The 21461-nt window shown below is 39.9% G+C and overlaps 1 protein-coding gene across 16 annotated transcripts in view; it reads left to right on the top strand.

Moving 5' to 3' along the window:
- The window catches only part of atxn2 (ataxin 2), a 46917-nt gene that overhangs the window by 4762 nt on the left and 20694 nt on the right, over positions 1-21461 (top strand). For 9 of the 16 annotated variants that reach the window (XM_088617647.1, XM_088617652.1, XM_088617651.1 and 6 more), the window contains exons 2-9: positions 5388-5424; positions 7441-7500; positions 8379-8450; positions 8537-8702; positions 14128-14249; positions 15103-15194; positions 15921-16115; positions 17652-17824. In XM_088617647.1, coding sequence (XP_088473773.1) covers positions 5388-5424; positions 7441-7500; positions 8379-8450; positions 8537-8702; positions 14128-14249; positions 15103-15194; positions 15921-16115; positions 17652-17824 — 917 coding nt within the window. Of the gene's footprint in view, positions 1-5387; positions 5425-7440; positions 7501-8378; positions 8451-8536; positions 8703-9356; positions 9372-14127; positions 14250-15102; positions 15195-15920; positions 16116-17651; positions 17825-21461 lie in introns of all 16 variants that reach the window. The other 7 variants (XM_088617655.1, XM_088617653.1, XM_088617648.1 and 4 more) reach the window with 2 other exon arrangements.

Raw genomic sequence — 21461 nt, 5'->3', positions numbered from 1 at the left:
TCCTCCGGCTCCCGGCCAACCAGTGGGGGTGCAGCTTGGAGTCGGACGAGCTGGAAGAGAAATGTCTGCTGTGGCGACGTGCTCTCAGGGACCTACTAGTAGTCCGGCTGACTAGTAGAAAGTCTCCATGCACAGAGGGTGACCGCGGGTCTGAGCAGTTCACTCTTTAGGGGGATGAGACTCGGTTTGCTTCTGGTGTAGTGCTGCTGCTGAATAACAAGCTAATTAGGTGGTCGACCAGAGTCCAAACATATACTCCGGTGATCAAACAAAGCGTCCATGTTGACGTTAGCTAGTGATTTATGTATGGGCATTCCCTGGGCTGGCACTTTGCTGGAACAAGGTTCCAGTCCCTATACAGACAACACCACCACATAATTGTCTCTGAGGGTGTGAAAATTGGATGGAGAAGCAGAGTTTCTGAGTTGTGCAGTGTCTTTTAAACCAGGACTGTGGTGCAGATGGTTTAGCAGGCATTTCAGGCCCACATGGGTTTACCATGCCCTGCAGGTTCCTGATTGGTTGGTCAAGGTGAGAGATGAGTCACAATGACCTCTGATATCTAGGACTGCAGTCCAGATGCTCCCAAGACTATCACAGACAGATAGGTGCCAGGAATGGCCATTGATCATTATAGCCAGGCATGAAATCTCCATGTGGGAGCTGCTCCTTCTCTGAGAGAAAACACCCTAAATCAGAACTGCATGAATAGCTTCTCTGCGGCTGAACCACAGAGGTGAGAGAGAGATGGGGCCTTATTTAGGAAAGCACAGCAACACTTAATTCTGTCATTAATAAGGATTTGCCAGTACATATCCCCCCTTTTTTAGAGGTCATGAGGTCCTGAGGTGTTGTTGCCTTCAAACACAAAAACGGAGTTAAGTGGTGTCCATTCAGATGTTAATGTTAATTGAGATTACATATTCACATTACCTCTCGAGAATTCTTACAGAAAACAGTATTGTGAATAACATTAACTAGTGTGAGGATATCTCCTTCTACTAAGGAGAGTGAGACCAAGTAGGTTGCACTTTGTAACCAGCCTAATCGTTGGACAGTGGCACTGAGCTCCCTGAGCAGGTCCAGCCTTAACATTCTGCCCTACTGTATCACATTGACAGTCGCATGATCCCACTGGGTCACATCGACAATCCTGTCCACTGTGTGGACACTGTTGCATGAAGGTTGACCTGTACGATTTGCCCTAGGCTTTCTAGCTCTTGCTGCTGTTGATACAGCCTGTCTCTGACATCTCCCTTCCGAGGGTCGTCGGGGTGACCGTGTTAGCAGCAAACACCTGCCAAAAATCGCAAACCCACATCAGTGACAGCAGCAATTAGTCCCCCCAAAAGTCTATTAGGGTGGTTGTTCCCAGTCATTTCCTGAGTGACTGTCGCCGCTCTCGGCGATGGAGCATGACTGACCCTCGGCTGAGTGGTCATCTGGAACACCTGAGTGAACTGGAATTATTACCCTGTTCTCAATGCTCAGGTCCACCTTGCACACCTCCTGATTGAGGAATCCCTCTATCGGCATGTTTGCAATCGTTTGCTGGGGGTAGGTGTAGGACACCTGCTTGCTCCCCCACCTTCCCTCGCCAGGGGGCCAGGGAGCTGCCCCAGCACTGGGATAGCTAGTTCACTCGCTATCAATCACCAGGCCCATGTCAGTGTGAGCGGGGATTCTGACACCCCCCTTTCCCATGTCTTGCACTGACGGGCAGGTGGCTCGACCATTCAGCTCCTGTCTGGGAGTACCACAGACGGTCAGGTTCAGGCTGACAGACTGGGCTGATGGTTGGGGGAAAGCCTTCTCGCCTTTCATTCTTTGTCCCTTCTTCAGGACCGGGCATACTGGAAACCCTGCAGTTGAGGCAGGAACAATCAGGTCGGTCTCATTCACCACCTGGCAGGCCTGAGGAATGGTCTGACCTGATCGCATGTTGTCTGCCACAGTTTAGGGCTTTGGCATCTAGTCCATGCATGTCCACAGCACACTGTTTAGTGTCCAGCTGGGCACCCAGTCTAACCAACAGGTCTGCACAGACATCGGCTGAATGGGTCAGCTGAGGTGCCACCTGAAAGTAGTGGATGGAAGTCCTCTTCCCTATGGAGATGGAAGCTGCACAGCACCCTTTGCTCCGTAGAGGGCTGTGAGGGGGGAGTGCCCACCACACAATCTGTGACTGGAGCAAGGGTCACCTGGCGGTGGCTCTTCACAGGTGCTCAAACAGATCCTCACTAATAGAGGACTCTTCAGAGCTAAGGGTGATGACTGCATCACCAACCTATGCTCCTGCCATCTGGACCCCTCCCACCACTACGGGGTGGTGGTCCTGACCCCCCTGGGGTGCCGGGGTGCACTGCAGGGGCTGCTTTTCATCACCGGGCAGGGAGATCCGCTCCTCTTCAGGGGTCACCTGTGGCAAGTTATTCTGTAATCTATAAACTTAAAGAACAAGAGTCAATTCCTTTTCTCGTGCATTTTTCTGAATGGGAATCTTGGTTCTCAAGGCACCTGGCAAAGTTTATTTACCTTTTTTATTTTTTCTTACTGTTCTATAGTCCCATGGAGTGTGTGAGCAAGTTTCTAGTTTATCGGTATTGTTACTGGTTGGCAGCTAAACATGGGGAAAATGTCTAATTGACACTTCATCTGGTAATTTGAATTATTGTTGGAGAATCCCGGTAAAGCTTAAATAGAAGGAAAGTTGACCTTTCAGTTAATATTCTTTAAATTGGTCCGATTTATGCCTAAATCGGGGTCAAAGGCTGTGGATATGAGGTAGTTTTTTGTACCAGGTTGGTAGTAAAAATGCTAGGAGTTTAGTGAATACTGGTATTAACAGCTTAATACCTGTAGAATGCTCCTTCATCTAAGTAGACCACACACTTTTTGTAAGCTTAATTATTAACATTTGTCATTTTTGATAGTGAATGACCTAAAGTTGTGCGCCTTGAATGGTAACTGCAGTTTCCTTTCATGTTGGTTTAGCAGTTGTAGTTGTTTTTAATGTTATGATTTGTATTTAGTTTGAAATTGTTGAATTAGTAGCTTGCTAATATGCTAGTATTTGTGTTCACTCAGGTTTATCTTAAAATATTTAGAATAGGGGCTGTGAACTGTGTGCTCTATTCCATGAGAAAGCAACTGCCAAAATCCACAAACTCCTTTGATTCTTATTAGGTTTTAATTTAGGTTTAGATGTTGGCATTAGGAGAAATGATGCTAGTCTAAATATTAGTAACACATTTGTTTGTGACAACTGGTGAAATTTACAGAGGTGGCCACTTAATACAAGAAGTGAAATTAAGAATCGGTATTGTGTTCAAATTTGCTTTCAAGTAGTTTAGGCGTCTTGATTACAGATTCACCCTCTACGTGAGTGCTTACATTCAGATAAATGTCTTGGTGCACCTCCGGTGATTGAAGCCATTGAAGCTATGGGGTTCACAAAATGATCAAAATTGTTTATTTCCGTTGGTTCCAATGGATTTTCGCTTTCTTGGGTTTACAGCAATTGACAGCACCTATGATTAAGATACCTTTTTCCTTTCCAGCTGCTCCTTCAAAGTTTTGGATTGTCTCCTTATAACTAAAAATCTAAAAATTCTATACCCCTTTTTTTGAGTGTAGTACTTAAATCGAGTGACTGATAAATTATACAGTATACTACTTGGACCTTAATTATAACCCATTTGGGTTTTGGTTACAAAAAAGATCTACGTTTCTCTGCATTCAACAATGTACCGGCGACTTTATTCCTAGTTTTAGTGGAATGTGTTGCTAAGTGTAATGATTCAGCTATTCAAAACCCTTAAAAGCATCGGCAGTCGCTGCTGGTTTTGAGGTCCATTGTGTTGAAACGTGCACAAGTGGGTGCTGGTGGAAATCAAAAGGAGGTAAACTCACAGCTGAGAACGAGAGGCACTTGACCCAGAGGGATGTGTCAGACACAAGCCACCCAATCATGTAAAACCGATAATCCTGGGTGAGATCCTAGACAAGGTTAATAGGCCGAAATGTCTCCTTGTATTCTTAGCTTTTATGTATTGTGTAGTCTTCCCTGTTAAAATGATCGGCAAGATTAAATTTGGTCTTTTAAGATCATGAGTTCAGTGTACTTGGCTTTTTGACCCCACTCATTGCTTCTGTTTTGTGTTACCTTAAAGCATTTTGTTTAAAGTACAGTTTAATACTTCATTTAATATGTAATGGACAAATAGTATAGGGTTGATACTTGTTTGAAATTGTTCCTAATTTCTACCCTAAACGATTTGGCTCCTGCAGAAGAGAATAAACATTCACCGTGGAAGAGTTTAATACATTGTCCCTTCCACTTGTCCGTTCATGAAATATTGACCTCTTATGAGCTGCTTACATGGCAATGATGGAATAAACTTTGAATACACCACCTGCATACATTTCTGCATCTTGAAATTGGATGAATGCACTGCTGTTGGAACATTTTGAAACCAAGGACTGAGTGTGAAAATGGCTCAACAGGCAAGCGCTCGGATCATGGAAAGGCAGCAGCTGGCACGGATTACCAGCTCAGCTGTAAAAAACAAAACAAAACTTGTAGGAACGGGTCTGCCAGGCCTGGGAACCACTGCTCTATAAGTGAACAGAAATAGTCTGCTTTATATAGTCCTGTAAACATCTGTTAACATGCATAGAATGAAATAAAGTATATCTATGTGGAGATAAACTAGGAGCATTTCGTTTATTTCAGTAGTTAAAGAATTCTAAGTGTCATGGTAAAATTCTGTTTTAATCGTCCTGCACATGTTAAAAACGTGTCTTGATTATATAACTTCTAAAATCAAACCTTTTACATTTTCTTAATATGATATGAAGGGTTTGGAACAGATCGACAGTATTCTTATAGATTTATATACTGGGGTTTTAGAGTAGCCTGCTGGGGTGTTAAAATTTGGTTTTGATTCAACATTACTGACTTTTAAAAAATTTATATTGCATAGGTGTTTTCTTGATCTGCATAAATACATATCTATTTAGTATTTTACATGAATGAAAGTGTGCACTGGGTATCTGCTTGATAGCAGGTATATCTGAGTGAGCAGTGTATTGTATTGGACTTCATGTATAGCTATGGGCATATGGAGCAAATTGCTGAGCCATGTTTCCTTGAGATCCTTCAGGAAAAGGACTGCCTGAGTTACTTGTTGATGAGGTTCTAGCAATCAAATGCACTAGAAGGGCTGCATGTCCTTCATTTATCATTTTCTGTTCTAATGAAGAAAGTATTTTGGAGGGAGAAAAATAATGGGGAAATATTTTCTACTGAGAAATTAACTGCCATGTCTTTCACAAATGTCTTTTGTCCATACTGAGTTCTAATGGTGCGGTATTCTTTATTTCAGGGGGCGTAACAGTGTAAAAGGCCCTTCTTCAGCTACAGTAAGTCTGAGGTTTTATTTGCTTTACTTGCTATTAGTACAGGTCTTCAGTTTCTGTAGCTTTCTCAAAGCTCTTTTGATTATTTTTACAAATTACATGGAATTTCTGTTTTATAGGCCACCTAAATTTAATGCAAAGCTCTCATAAGTGTTAATTGTAACGTATAATGAACATTGTAACTGATTTTTTTTTCACCCGTCTTGACAGTATCTTGACAGTATCGGCTAGCTCCAGGGCAGTCCGGTCCACATTGTTAATAGGACCTGTATGTCTGAAATAAGATGTAGAGGAGTGACACTATACAAATTCATTCTTTCGGTTTTCCTCCACTTGATCAAAATGAGTTTTTAAGTGACAGACAATAGGGAGCAAAATGAGGATGTTGGGGCTAAAGACTCTGTGCTGTTTCCGTTTGTTGTCCAGGGTTAAACCCGTCTGGATTAATACCTGGTAGCTGGTGGTGGCATTCTAAGCAAAAATACATTTCCACTTGTAAAAGTTATCGTTTTAAATTAAACGATTAAGAAGGGATGCAAAAATAGTGAGATGTAGCACTTTTCCCTAAAAATGCTTCCAGGTAAATTATGCTTTGAAGGATAATTGCCCAAAATGTAAAGCATATAGTTGGAATTCAGTCATTGTCACAATACATGACCTGAGAACAATGTTTAAACTTCCACGTGTTATTTGAAGTGATTTCAATGCTTTATTTCGAAATAGTTCACCATGTTGCAGTACCATTTTGTGTTGGTCATGGTATAGCTATAAGGTTAGTCATCGGTTCCTGGAGTACCATACAGAATGTGTTCAACAGTAAACACTGTGACCCACTGATAAGGCAGTCTGTGGCTCGGGTGTGAGTACCAATGTCAATAAACAGATTCCAAAGGATTCCTAAAGCAAAGTATCTTTTGCTAACACTAGAGATGTATTCACCACACTTGATCCATTAGCTATACATTTAAAGATTCTTTTGGGTTTGCATATTTTTATTGCGATTATTTGTGGTCCTTTGTTGCACATGATTAAGCACCCTCTGAACATGTTTGAGTGCACCCTTATTGTAATTAGCTGTTGAAATATTTTGGCAAGTGCAGTTCCATGATCAGGGTTTTATTTGGATTTGCTTTCTCTTGACCTGATGGATTTTGGCAATTCTCAGCTATCTCATACAATGTCAATATCTCTTTGGTAGTGCTATAGTAGTCGTTAGGACTGTTAACACCTAGTGAAAGTAGAACGCCCTTGCCCGGACCAAAAACACGCCTCGGCCCATCAACTCGAGCAGGAGCCCCCGCCGTGACAACCGCATACCTTTGTGCTTCCCTACCGCCCCGACACTGTCTATCCCCAGGACCATTAGCAACAACTTTTCCAGCCTACAGGATGATCCCTCCATTGGGGCCCTCTTTTCTGATCGCCCCATCATCTCATATCGCTGACCACCTAATCTGCGCAACCTTCTTGTTCACAGCTCCCTTGAATTGCAGCTAGGATCACACCTTTCCCCTTCTCTCAACGACACTCTTTTTCTTCTAAATTCTCTCTATTCATTGTAGGTTTCATTTCACCCCTCTCTTCACCTATCCTGACTTCACACTAACTGATTGGCCACTCTGTCTGTCCCCTGCTCCCGCCTCCTGCCCCTCCTCTCTCCCAGCTCTTGTTCTCCTGCTACATTACCTTTGCTTACTGCCCTGTCTTTCTCACACCTGAAGAAGGCGTTCTTCTCTTTTCAGCATGGAATAAACCTATTACTGTACAAGACTGTCTAATACTTTTGTGGTACTTCAAGTTTTCTAAAGTCTGAGGTGTACGTGCTGTTTTATGCCTCACTTTTATTTTGGGGGTTAATTCAATTTTAGGACTATTCAGTTATGAGAACAGTGTAATGGTGTGAGTGTATAGTTTCAGGTTTATATAAGGAATATTGCATTGTGGCACTAAAAACTATACATTGCCCTTTTCCTTTACACAGTACCCAGATGTTTGGTGTAATGTGATTGTTTCTTGCAGGTTGCCTTTAATGGGGTTTATGCAAACATGAGGATGGTGCATGTTCTGACCTCCGTTGTAGTAAGTACATGCCGCATGTGTGGAGATGAAAATACGTTTTTCAACTGTTTGTCTGTTTGGCCATGTGGATCTCATTCAATCTTGTTTGGAACATGTTTAAGGGCTCCTTGTCCAGTGCATTATTGTTAGCCTTATAAGTTTACAAAAATGATTTGGGAGGGATTCATATTTTTTTTCCTTTAAGAAGAAATGTAACTTTTAATTTCTAAATCAAATTCTGTTACTGTTAAATTCCTTTCCAAGCCTCTGTAACAGCGAAAGATGATACAACAGCATACTGATAACTTTAAGTGTGCATCTTCAGTTTTTGTGCCGACAGCTGTGTATCAGAGAGGACTGACTCGGTTGTCGTCGGGTACTCCACAAACCAAGCCAGGACTTGTTACTCTATTGACACTTCCAACTAGCTGCTAATGGTACAGTCCTAGGTTGTTAGAGATTAATACAAAGAAGTATATCTGAAACCATTTTAGTCAGTGGAATAAAGAACTATTGTGAAATGCACTTTCAGGTGAGATTCACAGGTAGCTCTGGCAGCAAAGGTGCTAACTCAAATAACAGGTTCAAGCATGGGCTATCTCAGCAGTAGATTGAGACTCTGATTCCCCATGTGGTGGTATATGCTGGGCTCCATTTGGACAGGATGTCTGTGACTTGCTGCATATCTGTAAGTTTTAGGACTTGCACAAGGTGTTGTGGAAATGTTAACTGCATCACCATTGCTTGTTAGCCATTTTTATTCCAAGTTGAGAGAGTATAGAGGCTGCCCATTCTAAACTAAGTATAAAAAAATTAATTATATACATTGCTGTAATGTTTGATGTTAATCGGACTTTATGAATATTAAGATTGCTTCAGGTTATTTTTTTCTCTTTCAGGGAACCAAATGTGAATTAAAGGTCAAAAATGGAGTAGTGTTTGAAGGAGTTTTTAAGACGTATGGCCCTGAGGTAACCACGCCTATCGAGTTTCACTTTCTGCCTGTTTTTGCATGGGACTGCTGGTTGCAGTAAGTAATCCCGGCCTTGTCTTTCAGTGTCACTTGGTGCTTGATGCTGCTCACCGAAAAAGCCCTGACAACAGTCTTGGTCCCAAGCGTGAAGACGTTGTTGACAGTATGATATTCAAGGCGTCGGATGTTGTTGTGGTGCAGTTTAAAGATGTAGACTTGAATTATGCAAGGAAAGGTAGGCATTACTGTGGTCTTTTAATTTGAATGTTCTGCCTTTTGATAAGTTATTCCTCTGGTAACTATCTCAGTGCATAAATATTAGTATGGGTGTCCAGCTTTGTCTTGTATGAAGAGTGTATCCATGAAGATAACTCCACACAAAGGACATGGCAGAGGTTAATTGACCAGATTAGTCTTAATGCTGTATATACACACTATTCTTACAATACACCCTCTTGGTTTTACTGAGTTTTAGATTTTTGGTTCCAGATTTTATTAATTGAAAAATGCATTATCAGATGCCAATTGCTGATATTTCACTTATCTTCATGAATATAAAAAAGCCAGACAAACTGCCTAGAAACTGTTTGATTTTGTTTAAATTAGTCTCTTCCATCTATTGTGTTTTTAAACTGAGATGCATATTTCCAATTCTAGTAAATTAAGAGATATATTAAATTATCTATACATATGAGTAAAGTGAAAATCATTGTTCCAGTCCTATGTGTAAGTCATCCTTCCAGTAGTGATGAGTGATTAACATCTTGATAGGAATAAAGCTGTAACCAGTGAATGGTTTAAAATGGGCAGATATTATTTTTAGAGTTATGAATATTTCATTTCAGATGTTCATTTACTTCGTACTGATGCTTTCTCAATTTCTTTTTCTCTGTAATCGATATAGTTTCTTCAGAAACAGGTAATAAGTTTGTTTATGCTATTACACACTTTATTTTAAGCACTTATAGTCCCTTTTGTTTTAAGAAAGTTTTGATTTTTAACTTCAGTTTGCCTTCCTTGACTGCCTTGATCTCCATAAAACACTAAAATCATAAGCTTGGGCATGTGATGAAATATGAGCTGTACTTGCACGGTTTCATTAATCTCAAGCAGAGATTTGCTTTGTCCCAATTGTCGTATTTTAGTATGTTTAAATTGAAATGGTATTTAATCGTGAAATTAGTTTTCTGGAATCCTGAAGCTTTAAACTTGATTTATTTAACCCATCATGGAAAGCTGATTTCATTTTGGCTGGTATAACACATAAGAGATTCCTTTTTCCAGTGGGTTTGTATTGTTTCCACTTTAGTGATTTGAGGCCATGTTGTGAAAATGCTTAAGGTACACTCCCCATGCTTGGCATGTTAAGTACGTATTCATGTTAGGAAGCTGTTCTAGTGACCTAAGTGTTTTTTGTTAATCTGGGATATGCCAGCCATCCACCTTTCTTTTCAGGTTTTGTTTTTGTATGTTAGTATAAGCATGCAGAGGAGGTGGACTAACGCGAGGTTTGATTGATTCATTAAGCGTGCGCAAGGTGAAATGAGGTGATTGAACAGAGAACCTGATCTATGTGTAAAAATGAAATCCCACCTTGGGTTTCCTACTTCACCCCCCACACTCCACTTGGATTAATTCCATCTGAAACCTGGGCAAATTCCCTGTTCTGTTTTCAAAGCTGTATTTGCATGCTTTTATGCAAAGAAACACAACTTGGCCTTTTTCTCTGAAGTATGTATGTTGGCAGAAATTAAGTAAGGTCGGTCTTTAAGATTAGTATGGTGCGTTTGTCAAATGCTCTGCCTCTGACACTGAAGAGTGCCGGAAATCCAGACAAGAAGGTGCGAGACCCTAGTTAAGTGAAATCTGAACATCAATCTAGTCCAGAGTGATGTCTATTTCACTACAGTTATAACTTAGGGTACAGTTGCAAGGACATTTATAAACGTTTCTTCTCCATTTCCCCCTTGTTCCCAGTTTTGCAGGAAATCAATCTTGCATCGATTTGAACTTCATGAAATTGTTGGTTTTTGTGGTGCCATGTACTTGTTTTACAGGTGGGACACAAGTCTGTAGCAGAAACAATCAAGAAATGTGGAATACGTTAGTTTTAATTAAAACAAGATTGCGTTTGCCAGGCAAGGTGGTAAATGTCACTTTTAAATTGCTTATTCAGGCAGTACTACCTTTTATTCTGGTTTTAAATAATTCAAAAAGAAAACATACCAAAGTGACTCTTAATTGCTTTCCAGTGACGTTTTAAATTTTTTTTATGCCAAATGCTGACAGTTATTAATCACAAAAAGCCAACATTACATCTCATTGTACATCTCTCCTTTCATTTTCACTGGGGGCGGTGTGGTGGCTCTGTGGCTCAGGATCTGGACCTGTGGCTGGAAGGTTGCCGGTTCGTATCCTGCGGCCAGCAGAGGAATCCTACTCCATTGGGCCCTGAGCAAGGCCCTTCACCCCAACTGCTCCAGGGGTGCTGTATAAATGGCTGACCCTGCGCTCTGACCCTCAGCTTCTCTCCCTGTCTGTGTCTCATGGAGAGCAAGCTGGGGTTCCCTAATACAAGGAATTGTATTTGGCCAATAAAGTGATCTTATATCTTATTTTGTACTGTTTTCCCAGAAATTATATATCCCCTAACTTTAAAATTGCCTTTACCATGTTTCATATTGGTCTGCTCTTTAAATGCTGTCAGTGGCATGCTCCATAGTTTGTTTAAGCCTGACAAAATTTAGTGAAAGATTTAATTAATTGTTGCAGTGATGCACCTGTTTCTGGTGGTTTTTGCATCGCCCTTAACACTGCATTCTTAGCTGTACATGAATAGTTTTGAGCACAGTTATAGAAGCAAACATTTGTTTTTGTACACTTAATATATTTGAAATCTTTCATATTGGATGTGAATACAGTAAGGCAGTGCTTCCTGAGTTGATTGTGTATGCGCTACAGCTTTACGGACTAGCAGTATGGAACATTCTAATGTACAATGCAGCATTTCCCTCATTCTTGCTAGACACCCTGCTTTGTAGGTGTTAAAGTCATTTACAGGCACTTTTTATAGAACAGTTGCAGTTGATATCTATTTTCGTTAAAGACTGAAAATTAATTTGTCAGTCCAAATGGACAAGTTGCCTGTACATTATTTGTAATTTGTTTCTGCATTTAAAGTATTGTATATTGGGGGGGGGGAATTGTTGTCCTTTAAAATAGGTCAGAAAATGCTGTTGCAGATTTCTCCTCTCATACAACAACTGTTAGCCAAAGGCCCTCTTTTTGGTCAGCAGTAACTCTGGGTGTGGTTTGAGCGTGTGATTAAATCAGTTAGTCTTGATCAAGGTGTTGCTTTGCTCTCTGGAGGTGTTGTCTAGCTAACAAATTGGGGCTAGGGACAGTTCAGCATGAATGATACTTTTTTTTTAAAGCCTCATTTTTTCTGTTTTGTCTTAACTATGTAACCCCATCACATGCAGCTTGCAAGTCACGTGAGCTAATCATTATAATGTAATTATAAATCATTTGTACTGGTACAGTGCAGCTTTCTTGAAATGTAAGTAAATTGATCAGTGATACATAATGTAAGCCAAATCGGAACAGCTCTGTCAGACCTAAAATTGCTACCCTTCACATGACTAATTTCAAAAGGTTTATTCCTTGAGGGGAAGTTCTGTACAGAACTTGAGTCCCTCTGATGCAAGAGCTGCACCTTTGTCATATTGGAACATAGCCAGTTTATTTTATGCTCATCACAACTGGAATGAAACCATGATCTGGTTAGTTTACAATTCTTGGAGTTCGTAAACGCTTGCAGTTACTTAAGGCTTACTGGTTAAAGATACTGAGCTGTTTGCCTAGCAATGGTGATAACGATTTGATACTGCCCGAAGGTTCATTGTTCTCAGCTGAAAGCTTTGATTGCATAAATTGTGTGAAGAGCATTGATCTAAAGGCTTCTACACTATTTCTGCCATAAATTTGTATATAGTGCATGCTTCTAATAAACTTCACTAGTCAGTTCATTTATGACAAAGGGACGTATTTTAAGCGACTCCAAAAACCTGACAAACTATCTACAGGTTCAATAAGTGGAAATGTACAGGCCTTTTGGAATAGTATTTTGTGATGAAAGATAGTGGTTTTGTTTGCTTAATTAACACTTGATTTTTTACTGATTCACAAGCAATTTGCAAGGGTTTATTCAAATTGTTAGAACTTTTATGCACCAGTAAGGTTATAACCAGTTTTTATTGATATAGGTCTGTCCACTGCTTCTTACTCTTCACATATTCATTGTCAAGAGTATTGCCATTTGGAAGTCTTGTGTTGCATATATATATATACATTTTGTGGTACACTAACACTGTATTCTTTGACCTAAGAGCCAAAACTAATTTTTGTAGTTGGAGAGGATAGTTTTATTAACCTGAACTAGCAGATATAGTGACAGTGCTAGTACTGTGTTTTTCTCTTCCTCTGAGGCAATATTGTTGCTGCTGCTTGCAGCAGATTCATTTGTCTAAAGCTCTTTTCAAAAACCGTGGGGATCATGGCAGTATTGTCCAAATGTTTTGCCACCTACCCCCCCCTCCCCCATTCTACTTTTACTCCTACTGGTGAAAGGTGTTTTTCGGTTTCAGAGGTTTAATTTTTTGTCTAAAATATGACATGCCTAAAGGCTGCAGTATGAGTGCTTATGAAACTCATACATTATAGTGTTTAATGTTTGAGTGCATGCTGTAGATTTGCTTGTGTTTTTTGGAATATACTACACATCAAAAGAAACTATCACATAAGTCCATAAACTTATAAAGCTTTCAGGATTTGTTTTGGAGAAGGTTGTAAATTCATTATGCCCATTGACTGCAGTGTTAAAGTCACAGGTTAGTTATGTGTGGCCACCATTTAAATCGGCGAAAGGTATACAAATGTCCCTAGGTTGCAAATGCTTGCTTCTGGTAACCGGCTTGTCATGTCGCATTCTTGCAAGAAAGCTGTTATGTGAGCGCTCTGTAGGAAGGTCATCAAATGAGGTCTTGGGACTTGTTCAATGTAGAATTGTTCATGTACCTGATCTCGTTTGTAACTTTTCTTCAGTGGGGTCAGATTGACTCAACCACTAAATGCCTAGTTCTGTCAAGATTCAGGACTTTGGTCAGACCCTCACACTTGGCCTTCCCCATTGATCTTGGAAAGGTGTTGAACTTTGTGACCTTTCATTTGAAGGATTATTTCATTGTAGTGTTCTGCCAATTTAGAAACTGGCTGTGGTCACTCCAAACATCAAGCAGCTGTGCTGACTTCCCAGCCTACAAAATATCAGTGGAATCAAGGTGTTATTCTTTAGATAAGTGGGCTATTTTAATTAAACCAAGGTTAATATTCAACAGGATAAATCTCCTCATCACCTGTGTCAGCTTTCCCAAATAAAATGATTTAGTGCTTTTGCAGTAGTCAAGTCACTCAAGTGCATCGCGTTCATTCAAAAAATGATCAGTTTACAACAAACATTTGATATCCAAATCTGTATACTTTTTCAAAAACCATACATGCATAATGAAAAGTTTCTTTTGATGCTCAGTATATGTATCGGCATTTTCTCTTTGTGGAGCTGAAATGTGATGCCAATTAACAGCTGACTTATGCTTTCTTGCTCTTTTTAATTACAGATAACTTCACAGACTCTGCTGTTAGTGCTAGAGTAAACGGGGAACACAAGGAAAAGGACTTGGAGCCCTGGGATGGTGGGGAGAGTGCCAGTGAGAGCCTAGAAGCCTTGGAGACCGATGTGGTGGGTTTCTTCAAAATCCGGATGTTTACGGTTTTAAGTTTCAAAATAAATGCCTTAGAGGGTCATTGGTTGACCCTGGGTTATGACAAAGCTGGCAGTGTTGTGTTGGGCGATGCCCGGCTAAGTGAGCTGTCTTAGAGGAAGGGGATTAGCAGAGTTCAGGGATGATGGCGAACTCTTTTGAAGTGCAGGATAAGTGTAGAGGAAGATACCAAGTCTTGTTTTGTACCAAGGTCACCACCATGCCCGAGGATCACTGAAACCCTCATCACCTGCTGTGCCTCACTCCATTTCCTGTTGAGCTCTTTTTGCGGCAGCACTTGGACCAAATGTGCGTCACTGCTCTGTGTACCTCAGTTGTTTCCACCTTAACACAGTGCAAACATCGAGGTCTCCAGTTTTTTCTACCTAGTTTTTTCTACCTTTCTACCTAATAATGCCTTAATCTTTAAATCACTGACTGTTACACACTTTGCACTAAATTCGTTTTTTCTATAAGTATATAAACAGAAACGTCCATACAAATGTAAGGTTTGAGAGTATTATCGGTTACACAGTTAAGTCTCCCTGCAGTTTTTCATTAATTCCAGTATAGCCAGTCAGATTTTTTTATTGGTTGCTTAATAAACTGTAATATTATACAGATAAATGTGTAGTTTTTGTCAACACATTTGGCTGTCTACTGGTTCTGGTAAATTTGTCATTGTCTCAGAACCCGAAACAAGAAAATGCTTTTATAAAGGCACTTTCTGAATGATCAAAAACCTTTTATTTAAAATCTACAATTGTTGTTTATTCATTGTCCCACGAGAATATATCTATTCATTACTGCAATTATTTTTTTGTTTTACAGTCCAATGGCTGGGATGCCAATGACATGTTCAGATTTAATGAAGAGAATTATGGTGTGAAATCGACTTATGATAGCAGCCTATCCTCTTACACGTAAGTACTCATTTTATCAGGGTTTCATCTGTGGTTCACAAGTGGTCTTGGGTACGCAGGTTGGTAATGCTGGACTTGTCAGCTGCTAAAGTCTCTTTAGCTCAGTGATCCATAAATTGAAGGATTGCAGTCCCTCAGCAAAATAACGTTAGCATGGTTCCACTAGAATCAGGTCACGTCATGCACACATAGTGATAAGGGTTTGAAGTCTGAGGAAGCAGTAACTAATGCTTCCTACTGGAGTAGCATGCCTTGCCTGTTATGACATTGCAGTCGCATTGGGCATTGTGCCCTTCGTTTTGTTAAGGATATTTTTCCTTCCAGCTTTCATGATTTTAATGTCCTAAATTAAGTGTTGGCATTTGCTAGTAGTATACCCATTATTAACACAGTCAAGACTTGACTGCTGCATTGGCCTCTATACTTGAATCAAGTAGTAAACATCTAGCAGGTCAGGAACCTGAAGTAGAAAGACTAATTTATTTCCATTGCCTTAAAAACCAAATTTTCATGGTGCAGCCTATGTTTGTGCATTTATATAATGAATTTACTGTTTTTTTTTATCTTGGCGGAATTTGAAGCTAAAAACAGATCCTCAAAGAGTTGGAAATTATATTCAGCCTTGATTCAATTAAAATGCAGTCAGGCCTTGATCTAATCACATTGCATCAATGGTAAGTGACTCCAGGTGTGAGTTAAAGAATGTCTGATTTCGTTTGTTTCCAGAGTTCCCCTGGAAAGGGACAATTCAGAGGAGTTCCTGAAGCGAGAGGCCCGAGCTGCTCAGCTGGCCGAGGAGATCGAGTCTAGCTCCACCTATAAAGCCAGGGTTGCGCTGGAGAACGATGACCGCAGCGAGGAGGAGAAATTCACAGCTGTGGTGCGAACTGCGGAGCGCGAAGGACACAGCATGAACTCCAGGTACGGCCCAAGGCCTCAGTATCTTCTCAAAACCTAATCGTTTGGAATGTGTGAGAAAAGGGTCCAATTTTTATTTTGCTGTCTTAAGTGCCTTGCCTTTTGGGCACATTTAGAAACAAATTAAATCCCAATTATTAACTATGTAGTGCTGACACTCCAAGAACATCCTTATTAAAGTGGTTTCAGAAAGTAATCATTTAAACGATACATCTAGGCTTCAGCAGTACAGGATGTGAATAATTGTGGAAAAGAAGCTTTATTACAGATCACTCATCTTGGTAAGATGGTCGTCAGTTTTCATGGTACAATACTGCTGGCTGTTAATTGTAAAGAAGTTATCCTGGCCAAGTTTTGTTTGTTCCTAGTTATAAAGACAAACGTGGTTTTACCAGCTATACAAAAGTGTTAAAGGCTTTAAAGAAAATGATTAAAGCAATTAACAGAGACTTCTCATCCGGGCTTGGTAATCCAATTGCAGTTGCGCTGTCTTAACCCTGTGAAGGGTAGCTCAATATCTCATTATTGCTGAAGGGTTTGTTGGATTATAGTACAAATCTTCCAACACTCCTCTTACAAACGATATTGAAGTCTGCAAGTGTGATCTGTTGTACAAAATGTAGAATCCCTTGAGAAGGGTCAAAGTTTAAAGTCGGAAGGATAAGTACAATTAGACTTGCAAGCTTTATTGATTTGTTGGTTTTCTGTGTTTTCCTTCTTCCTCCTTTGCCCCAGTTTTGGACTTTTTTCAGTTTTCTCACTGAGTGGTCATACTTTTAACTTTGTTTTTTACATAACTTAATGCAGGATTCTTATTGTAAACAAATGTAAATACTCCTGTTTGGGTTAGCTTTCACAGCTGTACTTTCATTTGTTTTACTCTGTTTTATGTTTAACCGTTATTACCAAATTGGTTTAATACATAAAAATATTGAAATAGTTGGAGCAGAGTTTCATTCTCTTCATTTCTTATTTTTAAAATAACTTAAGTCCCAGACTCACCTGGAAATTTACTCCTTGTTTTCCCAAGCAGGTCACAGTTGTAGTACTGTAAGTCTGATCATGATGGGAATTGTACTAACAAAGTGTCTGATTTAAAAAGCCTAGCCAAACTAACAAAGTTATACTGGGGATTTATATAAAGCAGAATTGTTCTACACACCTTAAGACCAGTTTTGAAGCAGGATTAAGGAATCCATCTTCCCCAAGACTCACTCACTTACTTTGTAAGTAAGACAGCTGAGAACGACCCAGACACTATTCTCCAGATTATTGTAGTTGTAATGCTGATTGATTGCTGTTCTGGAATCAGTAAAAAACAGTAAAAAGAACCATCTTTGTACTGTTTTTTTTTTTACTTGTTAACAATTCAATCATATCACTGAGAACCTGAAGTATTAAGACGCATACCTGCATCGACACTAACTGTCCAAATGTAGAGAGAGAATTACCAATCAAATGGCTTGCCAGCTCTGTGGAAAAATTAGGCACCAGAGTGAAATGAAGTTCTCAAAACTGTTCTCGTCTCGTCTCCCCCAGAGAAAACAAATACATTCCACCAGGGCAGAGGAACAGGGACGGGATGTCGTGGGGGACAGGCAGGCAGAATTCTCCCAGATTGGTGCAGAGTGGCTCAGGCCCTCCTCCTCCCCGGCCTGGACCTCATGACTACAGTCCCAGCTCTGGAGCCGACCAAAGAGTGGTCAACGGAGGTAATGACCCAAGCTTCTGTGACTCCTAAGTCTTTTTTAGGAATGTCCTTGGTGTGGTTTATTTCACTGGCCGATAACTCTATCATGTCAAATGTACATTTCTATTTAATGCGCTGTCCACAAAAATTAAGCCCTTGGGGTTTCAATAAAAGGTTTAATAGAAGTAGGCACAAAAATAGGAATGAGTACAGTTATAATGGTGTGTAGTCTTTTGAAGAGGTTCTTTAATTTCTCATGCAATATTTTTCTTATTGCATATTGTGCCTTCTGAGTTTTTGTCTGGTTAATGATGGTGTTAGGATTCCAGCCGAAGTGTAGAATTTTCTTCTGTTTTGGACCTGCTTTTTAAAACCAGGGTCTTTGGGGCCAGGTTTTCAGTGTGGAGGCTTTTGCTTTTTCTGACGAGCTCTCAAAGAAACCAATCCTAAAAGCTTTATAAAGTAAGAAATTTCAAGCTGTCAAGAGAGCATTTAGCAGAATCCGCTAGACAATAAACCTTGGTTTTAGGAGAGCAGGTCACATTTGCACCGAAGATAGTCAGCATTTTGGTATTGCAAGCTGTGAAATGTTCTGCTTTTCCAGATGTACAGGATCTTGGCATTAAATAGCATTCAAAGTCTGAACTCGGAAACCTGCAATATGTCAAAATGCAGTGCAAGAAATGAGTGTATGGCTGGTTATTCAGAATATTAGTTCAATTGTTAATCAAATCTTAATCAAATCAAGATTTGAAATTCACATCATTTGGCTCAGCTTTTCAATAAAGTACAGCATGCCTACTCCTGTTACCAAGAAGTGCTTTTCTTGGCTTTGCTGTACAGGGGTTGTTCCCCCCTCTCAGGATTTCACTCATTCCCAGCACAGTGCTTGTCTTCTCTAAGTCAGTCATAGAACCCTTACTGTTTCCAGTATGTAGTGTTAAATATGTGTTTTCCATCTTTATGTACCCATTCAGAGTCTTTGTGAATCCTTTTTAACATGCAGATTGTAGCCTACATCTTTTGTAGAAGCATGAAAGTATTTAATATCTTAAGGGCCCACAGCATTTTGCTTTCCAATTTTCAGGGGAAAGAATCATGTTACAATGTTTAGCATCTGAAGTTTAAACTTCCTAATTTCATAATCGAACCAAGTTGAGTGTGGCACTCATGTTTGGGGTGGTCTGTCTGCTGTTTTTGGAAGTGCAATGTAAATGCTTTTTAAACAATAAACTGTTCTTAAAGCTGAGAGAGGAGTGATGGCTTGCACATGGTACTACATCCTGTAACATGCAGACTTTTTTTGTAGTTTAGGTCTGATAAAACTTGTAAGAGGTGCACTTGTCTTAGTTGCAAGAAACAAGTATACCTGGAGCACCAGAATGTTATGAACAAAACAGCAATGAAAAACATTTTAGTGATTAGTTTGCAACACTCCCAGGGATCATAATCAATGTTAATCTTACATTTCATTTAACATTTTTCCTGATTTAGTCCCAAAAACATTGATTCCTAGATTTACACTTAGCCCTTTTACCATTTGTTCCAAGGTGCCTTTGAATGCATTGATTAATATAGCTGTCTTTACACGGTCTACATGTATCCAAACCCTTAATGTTTGCACTTTCTCTTCAGAATGTTTTTATACCGTGGGTTCACTGTTACAAGATGTTCTGAGATAATGGAAATTCTAATCATTGGACAGCTGAGAGCATCTTGAGTTTGCAGTATTAGATGGATATGCATGTCCAAAACCTATAAGAAATTGTAACATTTGTTTAAAGTTACATAATTTTCAGATACTGTGAAAGCTGGTTTGATATTAAATGTAATTTCCTAGTTGATCTGAGTGGTTCTCTCCATGTCCATGTGTAGTTTCTCTCCCTCTTGGTTAAATGGGGTGCAGTTCAGGATTAATTCCTGTCGTGTGCCTTTCAGAGCTTCTGGGATAGGCTCTGGGTTGCTATGACACTTACTAGGAAGAGTGTTTTTGATGAATAGAGTGATGAATGGGTGAATCTAATTTTTTAATAGATTATCTCCATTTGAACCTGTTGTGAAAGTCACTTAATGAGAGAATTGGTAAGGAGTAAATACGTTTTAAAACTTTTTGCACATTTCTTCATTAATATGGCTTACAGTAAGGGCAGTACAATGCATAAAAATGCATTTTAAGTCCGAGAGGTGTAAAAGTAGTTTAGTTTTGTCCTGGCTTACCACAGTAAATGTACAAGAACCTTGTGCTGGATTTGATGATGGAAGAGTAAACCAGTGGAGAGGGAGAAACTGCACAGTCCTGTGGATGAAGCAGTTTATAGTTTTGAATTAGTTGAAAAGGACTTAAGAAGATGGTGCAGTAATACAGCCAGACAGGTCAAGGAACTGGATAGGAAACTAGTATGGAAATGTATGGACCATTCTCATCACTTTCTTAAAACTGTCTGATGAATGCATTTGTGACATTACCCATTAAACTAAGAGTTACTCTAAGGACTTGAGCAAAAAATATTTATCATAGTAGGTGGTTGAGAAATAGTCCTCTCCAAAATATATTGCACTGTTTTTACCATTTTTGCTTTTAAATTTCAATATTCACCAAAGCAAAATAAGCCATCTTAATTACAAGTGTTTCACAAAAGCAAAATATTTCCCTTAATTTAAACAGAGGAAGCCTGTTGTACCAGGCTTGCATTGGTGTTCTGGAAATATCCTGAGTTTCAGGAGCATCCTACTAATACATAGAACACCTCCTAGGTGCCATCAGTATGTTGGAAGCTAGACCTTTTCTGCACTGTGGCTTACCTGCTTGCTGTGAGCACTAAAGACATTTCTAACCTGGGAAGCCATTATAGTCATACACAGTCAAAGGTCTCCCACAATATCTGTCATGAAGTGACATTTTGCCAAGATCAGTGCAGAGGTCCTACTGGGGTCTGGCTAGGAGTGAGTAGTAGCTACAAACTCAGCTTGAAGTGATTGCTGTCAGCCTGCCTAAACAGTGCTATATTGATCCAAGTCCTAAGACTTTGCTTGCTGTGCCTCCTAAAGGCACATTCTGATGAGGAATGGGCATGTCCTACACGCACAGTGTGCAAGTGTGACAGTGTTGCCTTGAATGCCTGCTTCAGTCTCAGCACCACTGAACATCTCTGTGATGAGCTGGGGTGACGTGTGGTATCTAGGGCTCAGAGACAAGGTAAAAGGATATAAGAAGAATGAGGCAGAAGCCTCAGAGGCTACAGCTGCAACCTGGTGCAAAGTATTTGTCACCAGTTTTACTTCCAGCAATGGCCACACGGTCGGTTAGCCCTTCTCTCATAATGCCCTTCTGGACAGCCTTGTTGGTGACCATAGTAAATTATATTTGTCTGTTCAATAAAATGTCAGTGCAACTGGCGCAAAAAATATTCTCTGGAATTATTGGTGGTTAAGTGCATTTGTGATTATAGTATATATTATGTATTTGTATTTTCATCACGGGCACTATTAGAATGGGCAGTCCATGTAGAATACCATTGTATTAAAATGTATTTCTTTACAATATAAAACTAAGAGCAGTTGGCAAGCTATTACATTTATGGAATGACCTTTCGTATTGTAATGTCTCGGTGGGTTCCTCAGTTTCAATCACATAACGAGTGAGAACGAAGAATGAGAGG

Source organism: Lepisosteus platostomus, chromosome 24, assembly GCF_059453375.1.
Source record: "Lepisosteus platostomus isolate fLepPlt1 chromosome 24, fLepPlt1.hap1, whole genome shotgun sequence".
Classification (NCBI taxonomy): Eukaryota; Metazoa; Chordata; class Actinopteri; order Semionotiformes; family Lepisosteidae; genus Lepisosteus; species Lepisosteus platostomus.
This window is presented reverse-complemented; position numbering and strand designations above follow the sequence as displayed.